At 44.4% G+C, this 10,920-nt stretch overlaps 2 protein-coding genes across 2 annotated transcripts; one reads left to right on the forward strand and one right to left on the reverse strand.

The window, feature by feature from the left end:
- The first annotated feature begins 1,653 nt into the window (after positions 1-1,653).
- On the forward strand, positions 1,654-5,555 carry LOC101764925. The gene is made up of 2 exons (XM_004973367.3): positions 1,654-2,791; positions 5,015-5,555. The coding sequence occupies exons 1-2, from the start codon at positions 2,311-2,313 to the stop codon at positions 5,059-5,061; spliced, it is 528 nt and encodes a 175-aa protein (XP_004973424.1). The 5' UTR covers positions 1,654-2,310; the 3' UTR covers positions 5,062-5,555.
- Positions 5,556-5,954: 399 nt separating this feature from the next.
- LOC101765317 (7-hydroxymethyl chlorophyll a reductase, chloroplastic) lies at positions 5,955-10,375 on the reverse strand. Its single transcript, XM_004973368.4, has 17 exons — positions 10,074-10,375; positions 9,899-9,983; positions 9,573-9,681; positions 9,302-9,386; positions 9,162-9,203; positions 8,873-8,951; positions 8,537-8,588; positions 8,379-8,441; positions 8,179-8,276; positions 7,921-7,956; positions 7,767-7,828; positions 7,646-7,673; positions 7,086-7,165; positions 6,939-7,008; positions 6,770-6,827; positions 6,571-6,635; positions 5,955-6,480 (listed from the first exon to the last, which is right to left on the reverse strand). The coding sequence occupies exons 1-17, from the start codon at positions 10,289-10,291 to the stop codon at positions 6,289-6,291; spliced, it is 1,422 nt and encodes a 473-aa protein (XP_004973425.1). The 5' UTR covers positions 10,292-10,375; the 3' UTR covers positions 5,955-6,288.
- Between the last annotated feature and the right edge of the window lie 545 nt (positions 10,376-10,920).

Consider the following 10,920-nt stretch of genomic DNA (forward strand, 5'->3'; position numbering starts at 1 on the left):
CCGGGTATATAGGCTCAAATATCATTCAAAACTCTATAAAACAAAGAACCGTGCTTAACCTCTTTATAATTAGGGTATTGTATGTTACAAGTTAGTTTGAGTTTTTTCTCCCCTTTGCAGCAGGCTGTATGTTACAGGAATGTTACCTGTAGGTTTCATGCTCCATGGGCAGGAAGTAATAAAAAAAGAAGCCAATACTCTCTGCGCTCTTATCGGGTATGTTTTCCTATTTCTGCAGTTGCTTGGTTCTTCTGACATTGTAAACTAAGGCATGCCAAACTCCACAACTGATTAAGCATGCCAACATGACCAATGCGATTATGGCCCCGTTTCCAGGACTGCAAGTCATGAAGATCCGAAAGGAATGCAATGCAGATGATGCCCACGAGCTCCATCAATTTGGGGAAAGAATAACTTCAAGAAAAAAAAAAGAAGCAAAAAGGATACTCTTGTTGTGCATGGGCCAATTTTCTGAACCGAGTGCCAATTCTTGATTATACCTGGAGATGGTGGTGGTATCAACTTCCTCTGTTTATTAGGTTTCAGCGCCCAAATATGGAAGTGGAAGGCCAGTTGCGGATGGTGGTGCTGGATTTGAATAGATGCTAGGAATGAAGCAAGGTTGATCTTAATAAGGGCTAGTCGTCTAATAGGCGGTCTTATGCATTGACACGTCTTAGTTGCATGGCAACAATAACTCGTACAATGGTTGTTAAGTTATCTCGTAGTCCTACAATTTAGCTCATGAGGTGGTTGTTTCGCGAAGCAACGACCTCTTTCTCTCTCCTCGCTCTCTTTCCTCCACATCATCAAAAATCCTACGTGGCACTGCATGAGACGACCTATAAGATCGCTGATGTGTAGCAATGTACTTGCCCTAACCTTCTTTCTCTGGAGGCAGGGGTGCATACCAGGCCCCATAGATACCGGGGATATAATGCACAGATGTTGATGTCTTCATTTTACATTTTGAGTCAATGCACTACACCCGTCACTACACCTATTATCCAAATTACAGGCCATCCAAACAGCTAGCATTCGGAGCTGATGCCAATTCCGAATTACGAGGCTCAATATTAAAGAAATGCAGTCACAAAGTAAGACATCAAATTTTACATGTTTTTTTAATGAACGCACCGGAATATTCAGGTATTTGGTGAATTGATCTAGTGACTTGAGAGGTTCCTATCAGAAGCTTGATCTCTTCCACCCATTCTTCAATTCCACGGTCCTCTGATCTTCCTGATACGTCCAACCGTGTGCTCTCCTCTCCCTGTCGATCATAGAAAACCGCTGCATCACTGTCTGGTGACGAGCTGAATCACACACGAGCACGACACGATGAGCCCATCCTCCCAACACACAACAAACAAATGGCCGCCGGAGACGCCGACGCACGGCAGCGGGAACTTGCCTTGCAAGCACACCGCACATGAGTACGCGCCACGTCGGACGGCCGAGGCCAACGGACCCGGCCGCGCAAGGAGGATCCGTTCCACGCGGACGATTGGTTCCCGTGGGCCACCCCAACCCGACGGCCCAGATCTCCCCTCCCACAACCTGGGTCCGCGATCCGGGCCGTCGGTGGCCGAACCACGCCGGCGGCGGGCGGCCTACGAAACTGAGGCCCCTCCTTCCCTTCTTGGCCTCTTCTTCTCCCTCGCTGTCACGCATCCTGTGCTCCCGGGTCCAGTTCTGGCTCCGATTCCTCCTCTCCCCACACCTCAAGATCCGAATCTAGGGACCGGGTTCCACCACCAGATTCTCGCGGGGACCTCGCAACAACCCCGCTCATCTCGTCGCCTTCGGTTGCGGAATCCCTCTCGGCGTTCTCTCTTGGAGTTGGAGTCTGGTGGTGGTGGTCAGTCAGTTCTTGGTTTGGTTCGTCCAGCCTCCGGAGTCCCGCCCGATTCGGTTGTAGCACTCGGTTCGGTTCCTGTGTAGTGGGGAGAGAACTCTTCGGGAGACGGGTTTCGTCTGAGCAACAGTTCCTTGATTTCCCGTTGCTTTATCCTTCCTTCCTTCCTTCCCCTTTTGATTCGCGCCGAGAAGCAACCGCTTTGTGGATAATCACGAGCGATTTCGTTCGTTCCACTCGACCCAGCCGTGTTGCTTTCCCTTAAAGGCGGCGTCTTTGCCAACCAACTTTTGATGAGAGAGATGTTTATTGGATCTAGTTCTTGCAGAGGATAGGATTTTTACTCGGGGATTTTTCGGTTGCTTTGGGTTATCCTGTTTGATTTAGCTTGTTTCGCCCCCAATTTTCACCGGGATCAAGAGGAGCCAAGAATTCTTTGATTTCTTTCCCCAATGGCCATGTCGCTGACCCGGTTCTCCCAGTGGATATGGCCGGGGAGCAGGACTAGAAGCCGAAGGGGCCGGGAGCCGCCGGCGGGGAGCACGGCCGTGGCCAACGGTCTGTTCCCGGACTCCCCGTCCGGGTTCCGGGAGCCGGACGCCGTCGGGCACCCGGGCTCCGGCGCGGCGCGGCAGCGGAAGGGCAAGAGCCGGCGGCGCGGCGGCCGCGGGGAGGGGAGGGCCGACGGGGAGCACGGCATGGTTATCGTGCAGTCCGACGGCGACGGGTGCCTGTCGGACTCGGACTCCGACGGCTCCGACTGGTCCATCGGCTGGCTCGAGCCGCTCGCGCCGGACCTCCAGAGCGACGGGGATTCCGAGGGCAGCTTTGCCGTCCTGGTGCCGTGCTACCGCCGCGGCCGCATTGAGAGGCCTGCTCGTCCTGACGGCAGGTTCCCTGGCTCTGGTGGCGTCGCCAATGGCGGCGTTTCTGGTGAGCTGCTGATATGCTACTGCTACTCTTTGTTCAGTGACTACTATACTTACTACTAGTAGTTGAGAGTAACTGAGTAGGCAGGTAATTAATTATATAGCTGAAACTATTAGTTCAGCCTGTTAAACTGATGCCCCAGAATTGGCAAGTTTCAGTTATCAACTATTGAATGCTTTTGACAATAGTAAATATTGTAATTTTGGGTGTCTGAAAGTGGCAAGAGTAGATACAGTACAAGTGTACAAACTATGAGACCACGACAGCGTGATGAGCAGCTGAAATTATATTTATGGGTGAAACACTTGTATTACTGATAGCAGGAAATGAACAGTAAGCGTTGTAATTTTTGGGTGTCTGGCCTATCATCATTGAAGTTTGCTATAGTTGTCTACTGTTGATAGTCATAAACACAACTTCCAGTGGTTATTTAAAGTTATTACCATATAGTTGTCTACTGTTGATAGTCATAAACACAACTTCCAGTGGTTATTTATAGTTATTATGAAATGAATAGTACATAGCTGTACTGGCTAGATGCTTGTTTGGTCTTGATTTGCTATGCTGCCATAGGGGCTGTTTGGATACGAGGTGCTAAACTTTAACAGTGTCATATCGGATGTTCGGATGCTAATTAGGAGAACTAAACATGAGCTAATTATAAAATTAATTGCAGAACCTTGTGCTAATTCGCGAGACGAATCTATTAAGCCTAATTAATCCATCATTAGCAAATGGTTACTGTAGCACCATATTGTCAAATCATGGACTAATTAGGCTTAATAGATTCGTCTCGCGAATTATACTCTATCTATGCAATTAGTTTTGTAATTAGCTTATGTTTAGTACTCCTAATTAGTATCCAAACATTCGATGTGACAGGTGTTAAACTTTAATAGGGTGTTCCCAAACACCCCCTATAGTGCCATGATCATTCGTGCATTCCGTTTTACCCAAAACTAAGTACAAAGATATCACATTATTAGTGCCCCCCTCACTTTTTTTGGATAGCGTGTGGGGTTCTAACCAATCAAGCTAGTTTGCGATGTTGTGGATAAAGTCAATTGCCGAGTTTGATTGCTCTATTCACTACAGTCTGATATCTTTATTCAGTTCAAAAAATTTATCACCTATTCATCAGTCTTTTCTATTGTAGTCCTAAGTTGGGTGGTTACTAACCTTGAACCACCAAAGAATTGGTAAGCAGTACATATACATATGGCACTGCCGTTTTTGTTTTTCAAGGTGTGCCCTGTCGCCTCTGTTAATTTCAGAGTCAAAGCTTATCTAGTTTCTAAGTTTGGATAGCTTTAATAATACAAACCTCTAAGCTTGGTCCTACCATACATAGTCGTGGCCCATTTTTGGTTGCTAGTCTGAGCTATGGTCCAACACAACCATACAGATCTTATTATTACCACTGAAAAGTCTTAGATATGTGGCATCCACAGTAAAATGAATGCTCCCATATATGCCATTGATTTTTAGAACCTTGCTATTCGTGCGATTGTTGATCATTAGTGTGGAGTCAGATATCAAGCTGATGGTAAAAGGCTCATTTTGTCTTCCATCTTCCTCCGTCCCCGTTTTCTGTCCTCCCATTGTCTTTTCGGCCCACCTACTGCTGCCTCCATGCATGCTGGAACTGTTTTATTGTCTTACTAATATATGAGTACACATTTTTTTGTTGGCCTAATGCTGCAAAACGCGAAAATTTCTATCCAGTAGTACATCTGTGTACATGTAGGATCTCCTCCAGTAAATGTGTCTTCCTGGTTGATGCAAACTTCAGGAATTCAATTTAACCATCCCATCAAAAATCATTGTAGTGTTCTTTGCATCAATATTGTGATATGTCCAAGTGGTTTGTGTTAATGCTCCCTAGACATGTATTTGTAGCATCAATAATCTCCTCACTCCTTTATCAATCCTGTATTCATTTTCATTTGACTTGTCAGCTTTCCCAAATTTGACCTAGTTGATAATCACCATGGCCTATTGTTTGTTGTCTAATTACGATTGAGAAAACATGCTCTCTGATTGAACCACAACTACAGACAATATTTGCTGTCCTATTGTATAACATTTTAATATCAATATTCTGTAAGTACAATAAAGTGTTAGTTATGATCTTTAATCATTTCTGTTTTCTATTCCATACTGAGAGCACAATTACTGCTTCCAGTGTAATCCTTCTAATATTTGTACCTTGTCTCTATCCTGCAGATAACAAAAATTTTGTAGAGCAATGGGTGTCTTCCCTTCAGAACTGATTTCTCCATTTCCATTCTTTGCTGGCTTCAATGTATATAGTACTGTTCCATTCAATCTATCAAATTCCCCATGTGTAGAACATATCGATGAAGGAAGAGTTGATACCCAAAAGAGCAAATGAAGAGGACAGAACAATAGCAGTAGAATTTTAAAACAAACAGCAAATGGGTGCATCATCCTTCCTGAGGTTTCAAGGTTATGGTATTCCTGCAGAATAAGGAACCGCGAGAACCATGATGTGTGAATGGTATGAAATGTCATTGACATTTCTGACAATGGACCAATGAATTGATGACCTCGTTATCCCATTTTCTTCTAAACTCTAGAACTACATGTATAACTATCACGGCATTTACGTCATTGGTATGATTGTGAATTTGTGATTCTTCTGTATATATGTATTCATGAACAACGGGATCTGAACTCTTATGGATTCCACGTATCTTCTGTATATAAATAAATTACCTGTTTGTAAATCGCTTTCACTGTCAAACTGCTGGTGCATGGATGTTTGATATTTGCCTCAATACTGCAACTATTTTAATATTTTACCGCATGAATATTTTAACGGTTTGTTGTGGCATATTCCGCTTCCTTTTGTGCTACTGGCAGCTTTTGTTGAGGTGGAACCGTGGAAGTAACACAATCTGTTTGTGAAGCAGTCTGAATGGAAAATAGTTGGGCCAAGAAGAATGTTGCATCCATTTCTTAGAGAAAATATTGCCTCTACTTTTTATAGTAACATGTAGGATCATTAAAATTGTCAACTCAACCAAAATTTATTAAAATCAACAGTTGCAAAGAAAAATGTTTGACTGTATACACAAGCTAAAAACATTAAAGCAAGATGCCTTATAAAAAAACATTAAACCAATGAATGTAGAAAAAAAAGTTGAAATGGAAAAGGGAAATGTTTTTTTCCACAATAACATGTCCTTTTCTGCTAAGTTGTCTGAAACTATAAATAAAACCGAACGGACGGGGTACTATACATCACATTACATTACACTCATGTCGCTGCAATACTAACCTTGCAATGCAAAATACTATCCAGCAGGGGTACTATACATCAGTACATCACAATACATTACACTTATGTCCCTGCAATACTAATCTTGCAATGCAATTATGCAAATACTATTCAGCTCAATGTGATGTGATGCACTGATGCTACAAATACATGCTACATGACTACATGGATGAAGAAACTGAAGAAAAATGGTCAGTCAGTCCCTTGACTGCTGGAGCATCGACTCGATCTGTCCACTCCCGTCGTAGGCCTCCACGATCTTCTTGGCGTACCCCGGGATGTGCTGCTCAGCTCTCCGTTTTCCCCATGCCCGCCTCACGTGCAGGTAATTCCGTATGGTGTGGTAGTCCAGAGAGTAGCGTGCAAACTCTAGACCCTTGGGCCCAACCTGAAACACCAGACATGTACTATTACATCTCATGAATTGTCATCCCTTATTCCCTCCCCTCTAGCAGTCTGCAGACGACCAAGCACTAACCAGGTTCAGGAGGAAGGCCAGAATCTCGCCGACAAATCTCGGAGCTGGTTTCGAAGGGCCTTTCCCTGCAGAATCGTTCATTTGTTCAGTTATTTACATGAATAATGTAAGCTGCACACAGATTCTTCAATTATTACTAGTGTCATTCCTCCATTGTGAAGTAATATTTCAGAGCAGCGATGAGGAGCTAGGTACATACCCAACTTTGCTGCATCGTCAGCTTTCACCGTCTCCATAACAAACGGTTGCCTTGCGCCCTGAAAAAACAGAGGCACAACACACTTTGTCAATGTCCTACAGTCCTACTCCTGCATGCAGAGTCACTGAACAAAGTTGCATCAATTCTCTAGCTGCGGATGCATGCATACGCTGCTAACTGTAGGCGTACTCTCCAGAAGGCCCTCTACCAGGCTCAGCATCTCCCTTCCACGATCGTTCCTGATGAAGGCCGTTAGGATTACCACTCTAATCAATATAATTCACTGATGATGCATGCCCGCCAACACTCGCTTTACCTGACCGTAATGTACTGAGGATGCTGTGTCATGGAAACCCCTGAATATTTTGGTACACCCATATACCCCACCACTAAATCCTGCACAGATTTCCAACAAACACTGCCTTTAGCTGTGAGCTGCTTCTCCGCTCCAAGAGTAGAGAGCAGACGGTTAAGACATATAGCAAGATAAGAGGAAAAAAGCTGATACAAAATAATGGCTAAAAAGATAATGAGCTAATGTCTCACAACGCATGCTATTCTCAACCTGAAGAGGGGCATACAGGCTGGTAACTCAAGGTCAACCGATGGTTACTACAGCTAGGCTAGTGCCTATGATAAGACCAATCCAGTTTAGATCATGCAAAGCATAACGATCCAGTTTGGTGTGTTTCAAAATTGTTCTAGACTATCTAAATGGTACATGTTCCAAGAAAATCTATTTCCAGATGAGCGCTAGGAAGAACGACTTCTATCTACAGAAGCCATAAACCAAGCGATTCTTCTTTTTTTTTTTGCATCCATTCAAATCAACTGCAACAAGAGACCTATTCAAATTCAAAATGGTGGAAACCTTACCGCCAAGCCATTTGTGTAGTCAAAGCAGCTGCAAATGGTACAAGCAAATCATCAGCTCAGTTGTGAGCAGCCAATTAAAGTTTTTGGGGAAAAAATAACAAGACATTTGTACAGAGAATACCTGTAGCATGATGGTGCAATAACATCAACCAGGTCATTTGCTGGCAGGCAAAAATAGGGAACCTGCTTTGAAGTAGAACATAAATTAAAAGATTCTATTCCATTCCATTGTGCAAGACCAAAAGCTTCAGGATAATAGGCAAACAAATATTTACCTCTTCAATATGCCCATCTAAATGCTTCAAGTGAACCTGTCAAAATTCTCAGTTATACAATGTTATCACGGATCAAAAGTTTCTAAGCAAAAGCATGACAACGCTGTGTATACCATATGTTCTTGTATTGATCCTTAAACTGCTTCTTGAGCTGTAGATTTCGAAAAGCAAATCTATCCTATTGATTTGCCAGACATGAACTTCCAAAGTGGGGTGGGGGTGTGGGGCATTATGCAGCTAATGGTTTCAATGTCCTACCTTGTAGTCTTGCATAAATTCATAATGAAGAACAGTTTCTGGATCACTGCTTGCCGCCTTCAAGAATTTATCAAGTCCTTCACGCGTACCATTGTCAACTGAGAAAAATCATAGTATGTCGGAGCTACAATATATCTTCCATGCAACACAATAACAGAAAATGTAAAGATTGATTGATTTGAATAAGTATTGGAAATTACCACAGTTTGTGCCAAGCACATAAAGCTTTTCCAAACCAAGGTACTTTTCTACAGATCTCAAAGCTGTAGTTCAAATAATAACTTCAACAACTGTGATATATGATGAACAGTCACAAATAGAAAAAGAAGAATGGTAATGGTTGGGTAAAGGAAAACACCTTGCACTTGACAACCAACACCACAGAAAAGAAGGCGCTTTACACCAGCTGCCTGCCAAAGGAAACTGTTAAACTCTCTAGATTGATATAAAATGGTCACTATTATGCTGTCACAGAAGAATGCATCTGGTTATGGTCGGAGTAATGATTGGATTGGGTTTTGGAACTTACTGGATTATGGTGTCAAATGGGACCGTTCCAGATTGAAGAGGCTAACAGAATTACTCTTTCCCAAACAACCAAATCAAATATAATTGAATCCTATCCTACCATGACCCATTAGGTGTCAAGAAGGGGGGGAAAGGAGAAAAGTATAGTGTGAAAGGAATGATTTACCTCAACTAAGGCAAGGGTATTGAGATTTGGTGATAATGTTGGTTTCACGCCTTTGGCTGCAATTACTTCATCTGGTGTCCTACAAGAGCATGGCTACCAAGATTAAATGCTTCCATTCTAGTAAGCAAGGGAAATGGTGATTAGCATGAACAATTCATGGATGGACTGGTAATAACAGTTTTATCTCGGGATAGTTACAGAAAGTTTGGAACTGCGAATGTATATCTAGTTGAGGATTGCTTATACTGGCGGTACAGAAAACATATGAAAGCCATCAGTTTCACAATACCTGGCCAAAACAGGCCTTGGAGCAAGCCTGTCGTCAGGATCACTGCAGAAGTAACAAAAACCATTACTTAAACCCACGTGGTAATGCTTGCACATTGCAGCGATAAAGAAGGATTTGGCATTTGATTCTTGTTCGGGTGCCTTTGTACACAAACCACAGCATCGACCATATTTGCTTTCAGCATCTCAACGGCGATTGTTGTCACAATTCCCGTCCACTGCGCTCCTGCATGTAAGGAGCATATATTACATTACAGGCAACAATATGTGATTTTGGTTTCTTAAGGTGGGCCATGTGGTACATTGCATATGTGTGCTTCCATAATCCTTATAGAGATGCAGATTGGGGACTGGTAATGTTTGTAAAGGATAAGAAGAAGAATCCGTGATAAGAGGTGCAGTAAGATAGTACCTTGAACAGGTTCGGTCTTCCTGGCATACAAGAGTTGATCATAGACTCCAAAGTACATTTCATTCATGCCTTCCTTCCTGCCTCTCCCATGGACTAATGGCTCAAGATCCTGGATAGGATACAATCTCTTTGTTAGTACTTGTAAATTTGTGCCAGGTTTTGTGTAGAACGTTAATACTAGTTGGTTGCAGCCGATGGATTCATCAAACCATTAATTTGCAGAGCTATTTTATTTGATCTGAGCTAGGTGGGTGATGATACAAATTGTTTGAGCTGAGCTAGGTCACTAGGTGGGTGATGTTAAGAATTAAGGTGGAGGAGATGACCTCGACACGGGACATGCCGTCGCCCAGGAAGGCGCAGGCGTTCTTGACATGCGCAACGTAGTATGTGTCGCAGAGGCCGCAGCGGCTTTGGGTGATGCAGAAAAACAAAACAGAGATAAGCATCGCATCACACAAATACAAGTGGAATCGCAGGCAAGGAATGCATAGTGCGTACCTGCAGTGGTCCTTGGCAGGGTAGACGGCGCCAGGAGGGATGGGCTTGGATTTCTGCCTCCAATCCTCCCTGAGAACCTTAGCCCTGCCGGCCTCGCGCCTTCTCTTGGAGGTGGAGGAGGACGAGGAGGGGGCGAAGGAGAAGCGGCGGGGTTCGGGATCAGAGGGTGGCGCCGAGGAGGCGTGCAGGGAAAGGGAGAGGCAGGTGGTGGAGGCCATGGAACTCGCTGCCTCCCTCCACACCAGCGAGTCAGCAACGAAGGCAACGATGACGATAAGAGACGGAGGAGGAATCGAGTGGGAGTAGGATAAGCCACGGCGGATTGGTCCCGCTTTGCCTCTCCTCACTCCACTCGAAAGATCGCGTGGGCATACGAGAAAATTGCGATTTTAGGACTCCAAATAATACGCTTCGCTATTTTAGGATTTCGACTTCGCTAAAATGATCCTCGAAACGTTGGCACTTCGGTATACATAATATTTGCTCATTTAAAACACTTTTTCCAAATGAAATACATGTATTTTAGCATTACAGGACCATATTGCCCTCAGATCTTTTTCCTGGACGATTCTTGCCCTGCCCTGTTTCTGTCGTTCCGTTTCTGTTTCTGTCGTGAGAAAAGATTGCATGCCGCCGTTCGTCGCCCCGCCCTCGCGACGGGAGATCGCGACGCGCCCGTTCGTCGGGCCACCTATCCCTCGTGATGGGAGATAGCGACGCGCCACTGCCGTTCCTCACCCCGGACACCTGCGTTCTTCGCCCCGGACGCCGCCGTTCCTCACCCCGGACACCTGCGTTCTTCGCCCCGGACGCCGCCGTTCATCGCACCGGAGGTCCTGGCGTCCGC

The sequence above is a fragment of the Setaria italica genome, chromosome VI (assembly GCF_000263155.2).
Source record: "Setaria italica strain Yugu1 chromosome VI, Setaria_italica_v2.0, whole genome shotgun sequence".
Classification (NCBI taxonomy): domain Eukaryota; kingdom Viridiplantae; phylum Streptophyta; class Magnoliopsida; order Poales; family Poaceae; genus Setaria; species Setaria italica.

Coding starts and splice junctions, on each gene's coding strand:
- LOC101765317 (XM_004973368.4), bottom strand. CDS start 10,291: ATGGCCTCCACCACCTGCCTCTCCCTTTCCCTGCACGCCTCCTCGGCG. Junction 9,387..9,572: donor GAAGACCGAACCTGTTCAAG/GTACTATCTTAC, acceptor CCTTACATGCAG/GAGCGCAGTGGACGGGAATT. Junction 6,481..6,570: donor TGGCCTTCCTCCTGAACCTG/GTTAGTGCTTGG, acceptor CTGGTGTTTCAG/GTTGGGCCCAAGGGTCTAGA.
- LOC101764925 (XM_004973367.3), top strand. CDS start 2,311: ATGGCCATGTCGCTGACCCGGTTCTCCCAGTGGATATGGCCGGGGAGC. Junction 2,792..5,014: donor CGCCAATGGCGGCGTTTCTG/GTGAGCTGCTGA, acceptor TCTATCCTGCAG/ATAACAAAAATTTTGTAGAG.